Consider the following 15,344-nt stretch of genomic DNA (forward strand, 5'->3'; position numbering starts at 1 on the left):
GAATTATTAATTTATAATTTTCTTGGAACCGAAAATTATAAAGGGATCTCCCGAAAAATTATTATCTTATTATTTTATCGAGTTTTTCAATTTTTTACATTGGCCCAAGTCGGGACCAGACAAATTTATTATTTTAGAGAGTTTATTAATTTATCGAGTATTAATTTAAAGAGTTTCTAATGTATGATTTGCCAAAAAACAACTTTTTCTCTCACAAGTATACAAAATGGCTTGGTTGGCTCACAATATGGCTTAGTTTGTAGCAATATTAGTTTAGTTACATAAATTTTGGACACCAAATACCCTTACTTTAAACACATGGCAACATTTGAAGTAAGGTTATTTGTGAGTTTTCCGGAACAATCAACTTTCTTATATAGATTAGATATCTCTAAAGGTAATTTTTTGTAATCTTGTTAATTAAAAATATTATAAAAAAATATATCTACTAAAATTTATATATTTTTTTTTCATAGAATGAATTATGAATTTTTTAAAACATCAATTATTTGGATATAAGTGATGAAAATCTAAGCCTAAAAAATAAATTTTGAGCTCATTTTTCGTGGAGCATCTTTTATAATGTTATGGCTAAATTGCAGTTTTGGCCCCCCACGTTTCATAATTGTGCGATTTTGGCCCCCCACGTTTCACATGTGCGATTTTGGCCCCCCACGTTTCATAATTGTGTGATTTTGGCCCCCCACGTTTCAAATGTGCGATTTTGGCCCCCCAGGTTTGCCCCCTTTTGCATTTCTTGGTCCCCGTTGACTATTTTGACCAAAAATTGCTGACATGAAATATTTTTGACACGTGTCTTAAATTGGTAGATACACAATGATAATTTAAGACAATTAGAAATTAGGAAGCAGTTTCCTAGTGAGTCTCTCAAATTCAGTAGTAGCTTGGAGATACACATTATCAATCCCAACACCAACTCTACCAACAACTTTCAATTTTCCTTTTCCTGCTTCAAACACTTGCCTCGTAAATATGCTGACAACGGAGGTCAAGAAATCAAAGTTTCAGAGGGTATTTCACACAATCCAAACCCAAATTTATGGAAAGGAAATCGGATGGTATATTCTGGGTTTGTCGGTGAACGGAAGAACGCACCGCCGATGAGTGATATGAGGCAATTCGCGAGCAGTCATAAGGCTTTTTCGAATTTTGTTTGGAAAGCTGTGATATAACCTGAAGTAATTGATCAAAGAGATTGTTTTACTGATGGAGAAGAAGATGAGATCTTGGTTCCATTTTTTGCACCTATTTTGTCAAAAAAATAATAATTAACCCCAAAAAAAAAAGTCACGTGACCTTTCTTAATTATTATTTTTTTTAAAAAAAATAATAATAAATTTTGGTTGGCCAATACAATTAAGACACATGTCAAAAATATTTCATGTCAGCAATTTTTGGTCAAAATAGTCAACGGGGACCAAGAAATGCAAAAGGGGGCAAACCTGGGGGGCCAAAATCGCACATTTGAAACGTGGGGGGCCAAAATCGCACAATTATGAAACGTGGGGGGCCAAAATCGCACATGTGAAACATGGGGGGCCAAAATCGCACAATTATGAAACGTGGGGGGCCAAAACTGCAATTTAGCCTAATGTTATAAACATATTTGCAGACATTGTTTAAAAATACATGACGACTTAATAACAAAAATTAAAACTACGAGCAGAAAAACTTTGTCGGGACTAAATAAACTATTAAATTAAGTAATTACTACACTTAGAAGGTCCCTCTTTATAGGGAGAAAAAACATATTTATTAACCCATTTTTTTATATATTAACTTTGATATAAAATTTTGTAATTTTTATTTTAATTTATAAATAAATTTGTTGTCACCTCTTCGGTGCATTATTTATAAAACTAACTTTTTCAACATTCATAACTGTATTTTCTCTTTTTGGATTTCCTCTATCCATTGTGAAAGGCTAAAATAAAAATATATATAATAAAGTTTAATGAAAAAAAAGATGAACTTTGATGATAATCAAGATTTTTATGTGATATATCTACTAAGGTTAAGTGAACAAAAGGTTGCACACAAAATATTGATTAGAGAAATTTAATATTAATTCCAATTATATAAATGGTTTATGACAACTCTTAAGTTTTATGAAATGCTAAAAACTATTTAATTGAAGTTAATAAAGCATCCTTTTTTTTTTCCTATAAAGCGATTGATTTTTTCTTCTTCTATTTATCACATGTAAAGGAGAAAAAATATGGTTCAAATTTTCATATTTGTTCATGCTTTGATCATTCTTTCTCTATTTCTTGTTGCAACCGGTGGTAGATGTATACTATTTTTCATACCATTTTCAAATTTTATTATATATCTTATCTTTGTATCACCTTTTATTAATTTTATTATTTTTTTCTTATTTGACAATGCAGCTTCTGTTCCCTGCGAATCTCATGATGATTGTGTAGAGCCGCATTTACCTCCAATGGTTATAAAGTGTGTTGATAATTTTTGTGAGTTTCTTTATTTTGGTGTACCCCCATAACCACCGCGCGAAATTGGGAGACTAATAAGTAACAAACTCTACATAAGAATTTTGACGCAGTTGCATGCCCAAACTTGAATTAAAACACAAGATTTGATTAAGCTTGAAGAGACCTATGACATCTCATCACATCGGTTTTTGGTTTATTTATTTACAAGTTCTATATAGCTTAATAATTAAGTTTTAAAATAATTATGTTACTTCTAAACGTATATTGTTATTCTTATGTGTCGCAATTGTAGTTTTATAATTTACTCAAACAAATATTTTGGTCAAGCATTTTACTAAAAAATTAATGGAAAATGTTAAACAGTTTTTCCGGACATTAGTTAAGCTATTAATATGATTTTTTTTTTGAAATTTGTGCAGTCAATGCTTTAAAATTGTAGAAAGTAATATTTTAAACATTAATTTTTTCTTTAATTTCATTTTTTAGTATGCTTAATCAGTGCTCTAAGAACACCGTTTAACATGTCCCAAATTTAATTTATGTTTCTATAGCTTTTAAATTTTTTTGACATGCTCGAAAGTGTATAATTATATTATGCAAATATTTTTACCTTAATTTTATCATTGAGGATATCAGAAACAACAACCATTTTGCTTAATTTTAATAAAATACTTAATAAATAAATGTAATATATGATTAATTATTTATCCTAAAGCATAATTGGCCCTATGAGGAGACTTGTTGCTTCGGCAGATATGGTCTTTTATAGTAGCTGATTAAGGGCCCGTTTGTTTTAATTTTTTCTTTAAGAACTTTTTTAAAAATAAAAATAAAACTATTTTATCATTTTAATAATATTATAGATTTTCAGAAAATCATTTTTAACCCAAAATAAAAAGTTAGGTATTTCTAATAGCTTTTCTAGAATTTTTATTTTATTTATAAAAAAGAACCTAAGTGTAGGATTTACATATTTTAGCAAAATGATTTTTATGATAGTAAACAACAAAAATTAGCTTTAAATTTTTTGAATTAACGTCACATGAAACAGACGCTACTAGCGTCTGTTGGACGCAATTGTCTAGCTTTGAGCATTTAAGCATCCACCTCGATTTAGACGCTAAGATGACACTCACTACAAGAAAACTGCTTTGGAGCGTCGGCCAAAAAGAGACGCTAAATGGCAAAAAGCGGACGCTACAAGGTACTTAGCGTCAGCTTAGCGTCTACATCGTGACAGACACTTAAATGCCCGAAGCTAGACAGTTGCGTCCAGCAGACGCTATTTGGCGTCCGTCCCGTTAGATGCTAAGCCGAAGCTAGTGACATGTATATGAGGCAGACGCTAGTAGCTTCGATTTTTGGGTGACGCTACACATATATATTGGTGTTATAAAACGTCACCCTTAGAGTCCGCTTGACAGACGCTAAATGTAGCGTCTGCTCTAAATAGATGCTATATTTTAGTTTCTGAATTATATAGCGTCCGCTAAAGCAGACGCTTTTGTTTTTTATTTTTTAATTTAAAAAACTCATCCTAGAAAGGAACCTATCCTGTATTTCTAAAAATACATCAAAAAATTATTATCTTTCATAGTTTTCGACCATAATTTCTCACAACCATAAAATCTCTACCAATATATTCATTAAAATATCAAAACCAAAGATAACAATCATAAAATCTCTACCAATGTACTCATTAAGGTCATCAAAAGCAAAGATAAAGAGTCAAAGGCATAAAAGAAAGTCAAGAACACAATGGCATTAACAACCCAATTGCATCCAGTGCCGCATTCCCATCATGCAACTAGATAGACATTTGTTAAGATTACGAGATATCATCCCATGCATGACATCTCAAAGATAGTAACTATAATGAAATAACTGAGAAACAAGAAACATTTGTGAACAAGATCTTCAAGTCTTGACCACAAGAATTTTCTACCTAGAGATGAGAAGTCTTGACCTAAGAATACAAGGTACTAACACGTTACCATTACAAGACCAAAGCCCAACCAAAGAAACATTAAAGGACTACAAAACACTAGAAGAAAGAACTTAAAAACACCCGGCTAGTACAAACACCAATAAAGTGTCAAAGCAAAAATTAAATTAGCACCAATAGCAGCAACACCAAACAAATGGATACACTAAGGCCCCCCCTAAAAGGAAAAAAGCCATAAGCCTTCACCTAAAAAACCATAAAAACAGAAACTAATACACAAGAGAAGAGCTAGAGAAAAAACCACATAAACTATATGAGTGTAATTATGTCCCCAAATCCTAGCTCCTTGTATATTTGATCACTTTCCTAATTATATGCAGTCAAATAAATCAGCTGATAACAAGAAGTGAATGATATTTCTTTAAGATTGTCCACATAGAGGCATCTAGTCTACCATAATAGTTTAGAAGCAAACAAGTGTCTAAGCATACCCCAGATGGCTTCAATAGCTCATGAACCCATGAACGACTCTATTCATTACAGGAAAATATATATGTGCTTAAAACAGATAACTAACAAAACCAAAATGATGAATATTGAGACAAGCTATCAACACATGCATTATCAGCAACTATGGCAAGCTATCAACACATTATCAAAGAAAGTTTAAGATAGTCTAACATATCAACACATTTAAGATAGTTAAACATTATCATTATCTTACTTCGATAGCTTGCTGCATGAAAAACATAGCAATGAGTATGCAAAAAACTCTCCCACAATGAGCTTTGTGTGTATAATGCCACATATGGAAGTGGATGACAAAGTTTGAACAACTTAGAATACACTCTGTAAGTGCAAAACAACAATGACATACATTTTAGTTCTGACATGTTGCTAGAGTTCTTTACTTTTATTTTAGTCAATCAAAATATTTCAAAATAAAAAGAATATACTTAAATTAAGAATATTCAATACTAGAGAAGTAAACAATATGTATCTTGTGAGATCCAAAGTCCTGTAAAGGGATAAAAATTTATGAAAGTTATATTTCAATTATTGTATATGTAATTTTAGAATATACCTTAATCTTGCTTTGATTCCACATGTCCAATCATGCTAATAGCACATTAGCCTCACTTATATTGTTCTTGATTCTTTCGTACTATCTTTTTCTCACCAAAAAGTATGATATAATCAAGTAATGTTGAGTATTTTCTTACACCACACCATGTCAAGTCATGTAATCTTGTCCCATGTCCAGAATACCTAAAGTCCAACAATAAAGTGGTGACAGCAGTGTCAAACTGGTGGAACATATGCAAGAGATAAAGGAGATTTCATTGAATGTAAATGCATGAACCAACAAAATTTGGCAGTCCATATATAATCGTGGAGTTAAAACAGTTACAAAGAAACAAACAAGTAAAACTGCTATGTAAGCTATAAACCTTGAGTAAATGTCTCAACGTTGCTCTTAACAGTGGTGGTTGTGTCGGTGCATTCTCCTATAACTGAAGCTGCGTAAGCTTTGAACTAATGCTAGAAAAGGAAATTATAATTGCACTATGAATACACATTATAATAAACCTCAACACTATTGTTGTTGCTGCATATTCAAGTATTTGGATAGATTTTAATTCTTCCTTGTCCCAAAATGAATCTATATTTGTTTTGGAATATCATTATACTACTTTCTACTTTCTACCTAAAGAGCCAAGGAGATTCTACAATTAAAATTGGCAGGACATATACTTTTCACATCCTACATAATTTTTTAATCAGAGGTACATGAAATTATTTAATTATAATGAAGTTGTTTACATGTGAATTTAATACTTACAAGTTCAAGTGCCACTTCAATATGATCCTTGCGGCCTGAGGTGTAGACCGCTCTGCCTCTTGACGAAGCTCGGTGGTCTTATTTTGATCGAAGAATTTCAAGAACTCGTCACTGATTTCGTATTGCATAATTAATGGCCTTCGCAACTTCAATGGGAGGAATGAGCCTGCAAAATATTGATAAAATCATAGAGTTACGGATCAATCTTGAAATAACAATGCATCATGTAGTGACAATTATCTAATCAGTCAAATGAGGGGTTAATTAAGATTGTTTCATATATGTAACTTACCCTTTACTATAAAGTCGTATAATGATCTTCCTATCATCATCTCTCCTTGGCACAAGAGGGGGAAAAATAGATAGTCAAACATGTAAGAATTATAATAATATGAAACAGTTAGTTTTAAGAATTTAAGAAACAAATCAAACATGACATAGTTTTCTGCATAATTATGCAGAAAATCCAAAGGTACCATAAATGCTTAGATAAGCCTAATGATCAACTTCATTTGATTCATTAATCAAACAGTTAGCACTGTGAGGCCTACAAGCAGAAGTAGGCAAATGATTCATTTCGCATTGTGAAGCTCAAATACAAAAAGGACAGCAACAACCAAACCAAGCCCACTTCTAAAGCTACAAAATTTCACTCATTTCTCAAATTTACTCAAATTTTCAATATTCAAAACTTATATTAAATCTCTATTTTCTTGTAGATCAAATTGCCAGTTACGAATGAATTAAATTGAAACCATAAAAAATTAAAATATTAACAGTTCAACAATTAAATTAAGTAATAAGTTGTTAATTCCACACTCAACATTTAACTCAAGTAATAAAATGTTAATCATATATTTATATTTTATACCAACAAAACACAAAAGCCCACACAATCATTAGTGAGATAAGAAATAAAGTATCTAAGTCAATCCCAACAGGGTCATTATTGAAATTTACAAGTTAACAAACAACAAATCTGCAAAATAGTTCTAGAATGACAACAACACAATCATCTCATTAGCTTAAACAAGATAAACTACTAATACACCAACATAAAAAACCAAATCACTGAAACACTAGCAATAGAGTTTACTAATCGATAAATGGGTAAGATGGAGGATGTTTGAATCGGAATCAGAAGGAGAAATGAATGGTTTCACTAAAAAAAATCACTGAAACCCTAGGATTAGAGTTTACTAACTAATAAATGGGTAAGACGAAGGATGTTTGAATTGGAATCAGAAGGAGAAGCCGAATTTCTAGCTAGATTGATGTGGTTAATGATGGCGTCTAGGCAAGGTTGGAGATGGAGCGAAGCAGATGGGGTGTTGAGGTGTACTACAACGAAGATGGTGGGATAGAGATTCTCGTGGACGCGGTGGTGCGTGTGTTGGTTCGCCGGCTTCTGGAACCCTACTGGCGGCGAGATTTTGTGATGGTTGTGAGAGTGAACACCAGACAGAGCGATGTGAATATGTGAGGGAATGGAGTTAATGTTTGGTCAAAGAGGAATTAGGGTTGAATTAGATATGTTATTTTTATTTGCTTTAAAAACATAGCATCGGATGGGCCGAAGCTATTTGGGTCATTCATTAAGAAAGAATGGTTTTTCAATCAGGAAAATGTAAAAATTATTGAAAAATAAAATAAAAGTACTAGAGTGGGCTTAGCTGACGCTAAACCGACGCTATTAGCGTCGGTGTCGGGGGCCGACGCTAATTTCCAACTCTAAAAAGCTGATTTCTTGTAGTGACTAACTACCTTGTAGCGTCTGCTTTGGCCAATTAGCGTATGCTTTTAATTTGGCCCAAACTCCAAAGCAGTTTTGTTGTAGTGTTATTTTAAAATGAGCGTCAGTTAGCATTTTTTACATAAATTAAAAAATACAATGTCATTGTTAAAATAAGATTTCAAAACAATGCCGCAATTTTTTTTTCTTATATTATGGCATTTTTTCAAAATTTTTGGTATTTATTTATCTATTTTCTTTCTGATATTTATTTTTAATTCAAAATATTTTAATTTTTAAAATAAATAATAAAAAAGGTAGATTAAGAGATAATATAGTTAAATTCACATCAACAATATCAAATCATTAAGTAAGCCCAAATGTCATGACGGGCAAAATCCTAATAAATATTTAAAAAAAGCTAAAAGCCTAAAACTTTGGATTTTAAAGCAGGAAGTTTCTACGGTACATCTATCAAATTTTAATATGTACCGATACATTAGAACAAGTAATTACTATATTAACGATTATTTTATGAATAAAAACACTATTTGTCGATTATTGTATTTCATAAATGATAATTTAATAAGAAAAAACACGAGTTCAATGTTTTATAAGCATTATGCAAAATTTTTTACATTTTCTCATAAAAAAATTCAATAATAACTATTATGAGTGATAAAAAATTCAAAAAAAATACAAAATTTTATTTTTTTACAATTTTGATAAATAGTATTTAGTTATTATAATATTTTAAATAATAGAAAAATGATTTCTTTCGAAAAAATATTCATTTACCTAGTAATTTAATGATCTATTGTACCAGTGTATTGAAATTTGATAAACGTACCATAGAATTTCCCTTTAAAATAAAGGGCTAAAACTGTAATTAAACTTAAAAACTTTTATAACTTAATTTATAACGCAAAGTAGTGAAACAACTATCAACTATATTTTGATGGTTCTCCTCTACTTGCTTAGCCTTATGCAAGGAGACTAGAAATCATATTACATTCATTCCTCAGTAATCACTACTACAAAATGTTGCCAACAAATTAAATATTACTAAAAAAAACATAAAATCATCTAATTCAACCACTAAATATTAAAGACACAAGAATTAGAGATCAATTTTATTTTATTCATCTCTAATAACTGTGGACAACTTAACATTTTTTAATAGTAGACCCCTGTTTTCTTCATGCAAGGAATTGACCTTACATGAATATATCCTAGCTTTGCTTTGATACTTTTATTAGTTATAATATATATAATTGATCAATTAATTCCTTCATTTTCTCCTTAGGAGATAATCATGATTGAACACATTTTTTTTTTAATTTCTATTTGTAATGATGCTACTATATTTAATACTACCTTCTGGTCTTTTTACAAGAGACAAGTCAGTCAACAAAAATTAATACATCTGATCATAATATAATCTAGATATATCACTTTTTATTAACTCAGTTGTCTCTTATAAAAAGAACCGAATGAGTACAATAATTTGTTCTCCTTCATGTCCAAAGTGGCTCCCACAATGAGTTTAGACTAGTGTTCTCATCAAAGAAGTTCAAACTAATTTGATGGCCACTATTATGGTTAGGACTTTGAATAAAATTATTATCATCCAATGATATTTGTTGTGGTGATTCTTGTGGGCTTTGTGACATTTCCATGCAAATTAGAGCAACAAGATTGGCTTGTTGGAGTTGCATGTTTACAACTTCAGCTTGTGATTTGGCTAATTGTGCTTGAAGTTCATTGACTTGTTTTTGGAGTTGACAAATTGCTCCTGCACAACCATAAACTGGGTCTCTTACTCTTGCACTTGCTTCATAAACCATGCTTGTTACTGCATCAGCTCTTTGAGCTTCTGGAAGTTCCTATTTTTTTCAACCACAAAAAAAAAAAAATTGATAAAATTAAAAATTAAGTTTCTATTATTGAGAAAGAAAAAAAATAGACAAAATTATGTTATAGTAATGTTTTTATCCTTAATATTTCCGTTTCTAAAGAAAAAAGAGTATCTATCTTAGAATATTGAGTTGAGTACTCTAACTCAATCTTAGATGTAAAATAAAGATTGTCTCCATTTATAGATATATATTTAAATTATCTCTTATTCAACATGAGACTCTTAACACCTTATGATCCATAGTTTGATTGTAAGGTAAGTAAAAACAAGTAAAAGATTGCTTCAGCTAAAATTGAAACTCATATATTTTCAATCAATTTGTTTTAACTAGAACTCGTTAACTACTATGTATCCAGTCGTTTTGTTTTAATTGATCACATTTACATGATTTTGATTGTAAGATAAGTAAAAACAAGTGAAAGATTGATTCAACTAGACTTCAAACTCAGATATTTTTTATCGATTCGATTTAATCAGAACTCATTAACTACTATTTATCCGGCCGCTTGAATTTGTTTTAATTGATGACATTACATGAAAAAAGTCTTTTTATACATGAAAAAGTTTTTTTTATATATAAAAAAAGAAAGTCTTTATATTTATTTCTCCTAGTCATTAGGTTTCTATTTTTAGGTCAAGACTTGGAATTTTGAAGAGTGTTAAGTATGACTATAAGAAGGTCCATCATTAGGCACTCGTTAGTACTAGTATTGTTAGCTATAGTTGACAATGCATTTATTTGAGGCATTATAACGGAAAGTATGGGGCACCATGGTCCATGGACCATAATTAAAAAGGGCAGGAGCATCACATGATTGGACACTTCAACAAAATCCCACCAAGTGTTTTTTCTTTGTTTTGTGTGTGTGTTTTTTATTTGATCATTTCTCTCCCGACTCCCACATTCTTTTATACTCTCCAAAAATCATATTTTGCCTCTTGCAATTTGAAAAAATTTTGCTAAAAAATTTCGGTTTATATTCACCGAAGCCAAATATTAGATCATTTCGATAATTGCGAACCGAACATTAGCATTTTCAGTACACAGAAACCGAACGTCGGCTTGTTCGGTACCTGCGAACTGAAATGTCCTAGATTTCGGTACGTTGTTATCAAAAATTTCATTGGGTCGTTGGAATTAAGCCATTTTCGGCAGAAGTTTACCGAAATAATTGTTTCGGTACCTGCGAACTGAAATGTCCCAGATTTCGATAAGTGGTTACCGAAGTTTATCAGCATGTCAAATTCCTTCGGTTCGTATAAACCGCAGTACCCCAAAAGCAAAAACGAAAATTCAATGGTAGAAAAGAAATGAGGGGGATCGGGAGAGAAATGATATTTTTATTTTATTTTTAATAAAAAGAGGGCCGAAGCCCAGTTATGTTTCTATTTTGTGTGTTTTCTAACTAGTGATGTGCAATTTTAAAGATTAATTCTTTAAATTTTTTGACGCATTTAAAAGTTAACTTTCAAATGATAAATTTTGACCACATATTTAAAAGAGTTAGAATTTTTTATCGCTAAGATTACAATAATTTATTATTTTCTTGTTACCATTTACAATTAAAAATTATGCAATTTTGCTCATTGAAAATTAGCTTCGCGCATCATAATATTTTGTTTTGGGGAAGGAAGTGGTGCCTTAAAACATTTTTTAATGCCAAGGAAATGTAGGCAACTAAGGCCAAATTAACATTTTAAATTATGAAATCAATTTTTCAACATTGTTCAAATAGAAAGAAAAAAAAAATACAAAACCCATATAGACCCTAAAAATAGTGAGATTGAGATTCCCATAGGATACCCTTGTCATCATCTATAGTACTCAAAAAATGTTAAACTCTAAATGATCTCATAAATCAATACTCAAAAACTCACAAATCAATACTTGAATTTATTGATCTAGTGGCCGTGACATACACAAATTAACACACACATGTGGGAGAAGTGTCAAGACCCGTGATCGAACTCAGACAACCGTATAAAATGTTCGATCATAGTCAAACCACAAGACTGTAAATATCAAAGACAATCCAGGCACTCACATATAGTGTTCGATCATAGTCAAACCATTAGACTGTAACATCAGAGACAATACTTGAATTGTACGAAGATATGTCTAAAATCAAACATTTAGAAAACAAAGATAATTAAGTCCATTTATAATTGTGAGCTAAATTAAATTAATTAATTAAAGGAATTAAGTCCTTACCTGTAAGAATTTGATGATATTGCTAGCACCAAAAACTCTATGAGCAATGGTAAACTTAGCAGGATCATTAGGAGGAAAATAAGGTGCCAAAACACATTTTTCAGCACTACATCTTCTTCTCAAAATCTTGCAAGCAGCACAAGGACTCATAACAACAACTTGAGAAGGAACTTGAGCTATTAATTGTAGTGAATTAGATGAAGAAGTTGGAGAAGAAGTGTCACTAATAATACTCTCCATGTTAATTATAATTCTCTTTGTATTTATCTATATGTTTTTTTGTGCTTATGAAGAAATGGAATAAGATTTTGGATTTATAAAGAAAAATATATGAAAGTACAGTAACATAAACATCATGAATTAAATAAAATGATGTCATTGTTGAAATTCGTTAACCAACGTGGCTGCTTATGGTTTCCCACTTCTTTGTTAGGTGTTTGGATTTTGGCTCATTGTATGAAAACTTTTATTCAACTTTGAAAACCATTTCCAAACACACCACATTCTCATTGATTTATATTTTTTTTCCTTTCCAACTTTTCTACTTTAATGACTAAGTTCAAAATAAATAAATTAATAATAATGTTAGTAGTAGTCACCACAAGTAAATTATTTTTCCATATACAAACAGATTTTGCATTTACAAGAAAAATCTTTGTGGTTTGCCTAACTTCCCCGGTAACTTGGAAAGTTCCTTTAAAAAAAAAGACAAAAATTATAAGAGATTAAATGTTATTACCATTCTTAAATCTCCCTCTCTAAAATTCATAGTCTAAAAAAGAAAAAATTGTACTATATATACAACATTCTTTTGTGTTAAAGATGTAAGTTACATGTGTTTCCCTAAGTTTAGTTCAATTGGTAAAGGACATCATATTATATATGCTGTTAAATATGTTTGGATCTCAATCCTAAAAGCTAACTCATATGGTGAGGTTGCCCTCACATATTTATACACTTCACATCCCGGAAATCTAAGCAATATGAGACTTCAAACAATCTTCAACAACACAACAACATATTCGACATATGCAGAGGAAGATATTAAAACCCTAAACACCCTCCTTATTCACTTTAAAAATAAAATTTCTAATCACAAAGTCAGTTACATATGTAATCAGTTAGAAATTATGGCATTACTATTTAATACTAGCTCTTCATCATTTGTTTGTTTTCGATTTTTTCCATTTGGCCTTATATCATATCAAATAGACAACACGTACGATAGAGCAGCCTCAGAGGACAAAGCAAAAATAAACATATGTTCTCCATCCTCTCTTTTTTTGAATAATCTCTAATTCCTTCGAAACTTAGAAGTCGTTGGTATAATTGTATTTATTTATGTTCTTTTATAAACTTTAGAATTTTTTATATTTTTAAGGAAGGAAATTGTTGTGCTGATAAGCTCGCAAATTTCATTGCTGAGGATTTTTTTTGCAATAAGACGGCTTTGCCGTCTTATAGATTCAGTTGATTGTTTTTTCTTGGGTTTTGGCCTAGTCTCCCCAATGTTCAGTTGCTTTTGTTTCAATAAATATTTGTGTGTGGTGCTGCAACTGATTGGTGGTGCTTGGGGTGCCAACATAGTTGGGATGCCCAGTTTCTACCGCTGATGCCTTTGCACTTATATATAAAAAAAATAATCTCTTGGTTTATGAATTCAATAATTGTTTAATTAAATTGCTGAGTCGACTAAACAAATTTAATTAATTTCCAATGATGAAACTGAAATGTAATATTGTTTATTACTTTACGATACTACGATAAAAATTTACGGCATCCTCCGGTGAAATTGAATCCAGCAAATGAGGTTAAACTCTTTTAACATGAAGTATAATGTTCAAATTAACTATGGATTGAAATATGGGGCGCGTGAGTACTAAGGTACATGTGTATCTGTACTCACATTCGCTTATTTTTGTGAGTAATTATACTTGTATCCGTATTTATATTACGGATTTTTATCCTATCTGTTGATATTTTTGCATATACCCATCGAAAATGGATTCGACCACCATATTAATTAGAGTAATTAAAATTAGTAATTGAATAAATATTATAAATGAAGGTATTATTACGTTAAATAATATAAAAATTGTATAAAAATTTCAAACTTAAATTTTGTGACAATGAAAGGCCTACTATGATCTTATTTGAGATAGAGTAAGTATGTTGACGGTATATGATTGTGCCAAGTGTCTCATTTAGTACAAATCAGCAGTTAGGATATTAGGATACATTGCTACCACGAAAGAGACAGAGCCTATCTACCAAATGACTCTATTCATCCATTGAAGACTATAAAGACTAATATTTATTATTCAAATTACAAATAAATTAAGATTATATTATTCTCATAACTATGTCTTTTTGCATAATATATGGGCGTGCGTGTGTACTATATATGTGTCTACATGTGTGTACAAGGGACTTAATTGGTCACTATTAAAGTGGGGGGCAAGGTTGGTGAAGGGTCGTTCACCTCTTTGTTTTTGGACACAACCATCAAATAAGAAAATTAGAGAATCTTTGTTATATTTAATCAATTTCAAATATCAAGATTAATTACTACATTTGTATAGAGTTTGAAGTTCTTAAATAGGTGTACTATACCAACATAATGTGACACATATGGTAAATATTTGAATCTCTTAATCATTTAGTTATGAGTTTGATTTCTGGTCGATGCGTATAAAAAAACATTTGTTGGAAGTGGTCAAACCCTTAACTGGATTTCAATTACCTCGAAAAGATTGTTCTCCGCAATTGTGCGCAGATGATACATTTGGTTAAAAAAAAAATAGGTGTACTATTTGAAGAAAAGAAATGTACTCTACTAGTAAGATTCTAGCTTATCTTCAAGAGTTCAAGTGACTTTTATTTTTTCCACGGTTTAGAAAATTATAATCATAAGTTTCAACTTTGAGGTGGAAGCAGTTATAGACCTTTGTAAGTTTATAACATTTTTTCTTCATTATGTGCTTCTAACCTTCAAAATAGTCTTTAGCGTGTGGACCTTAAGAAAAGAAGAACACTAGACAACTATACTTTATGGTTTACTCCCACTATAACCAAGTCATTTTTTTTTCTTCCTTACTATTAAAAATGAACATGTTCATATTGTTATTGAAGTGGTGGTTAGTGTAGACACTGAGCAAATTGGTTGTAGTTCATAGAAAGCTGCAAGGGTTTTGAGTGTGGAAGCAAATAGGACTATAGG

General features: G+C 30.8%; 2 protein-coding genes and 1 long non-coding RNA gene across 6 annotated transcripts; 1 reads left to right on the forward strand and 2 right to left on the reverse strand.

The window, feature by feature from the left end:
* Positions 1-2,018: 2,018 nt before the first annotated feature.
* Positions 2,019-2,800, forward strand: LOC123920006. The gene is made up of 2 exons (XR_006813385.1): positions 2,019-2,312; positions 2,412-2,800. It is a non-coding gene; the product is annotated as an uncharacterized LOC123920006 (long non-coding RNA).
* Positions 2,801-4,292: 1,492 nt separating this feature from the next.
* LOC123920004 lies at positions 4,293-7,788 on the reverse strand. 4 transcript variants are annotated; one of them, XR_006813382.1, is made up of 4 exons: positions 6,555-7,788; positions 6,263-6,428; positions 5,144-5,688; positions 4,293-4,665 (listed from the first exon to the last, which is right to left on the reverse strand). XR_006813382.1 is itself a non-coding variant. In XM_045972073.1 (3 exons), the coding sequence occupies exons 1-3, from the start codon at positions 6,739-6,741 to the stop codon at positions 5,556-5,558; spliced, it is 486 nt and encodes a 161-aa protein (XP_045828029.1). In that variant the 5' UTR covers positions 6,742-7,780; the 3' UTR covers positions 4,293-5,555. The 4 variants fall into 4 exon arrangements, 1 of the variants encoding a protein (XP_045828029.1); XR_006813383.1 differs by having other exon boundaries at positions 4,293-4,785; positions 5,504-5,688; positions 6,555-7,779; XR_006813381.1 differs by lacking the exon at positions 4,293-4,665 and having other exon boundaries at positions 5,180-5,268; positions 5,504-5,688; positions 6,555-7,777.
* A 1,473-nt stretch (positions 7,789-9,261) lies between these two features.
* LOC123920007 (LOB domain-containing protein 1-like) lies at positions 9,262-12,498 on the reverse strand. The gene is made up of 2 exons (XM_045972074.1): positions 12,125-12,498; positions 9,262-9,880 (listed from the first exon to the last, which is right to left on the reverse strand). Exons 1-2 carry the CDS (start codon positions 12,362-12,364, stop codon positions 9,512-9,514), a joined length of 609 nt encoding a protein of 202 aa, XP_045828030.1. The 5' UTR covers positions 12,365-12,498; the 3' UTR covers positions 9,262-9,511.
* Positions 12,499-15,344: the final 2,846 nt, after the last annotated feature.

This window comes from Trifolium pratense, linkage group LG4 (genome assembly GCF_020283565.1).
Source record: "Trifolium pratense cultivar HEN17-A07 linkage group LG4, ARS_RC_1.1, whole genome shotgun sequence".
In the NCBI taxonomy this organism is placed as follows: Eukaryota; Viridiplantae; Streptophyta; class Magnoliopsida; order Fabales; family Fabaceae; genus Trifolium; species Trifolium pratense.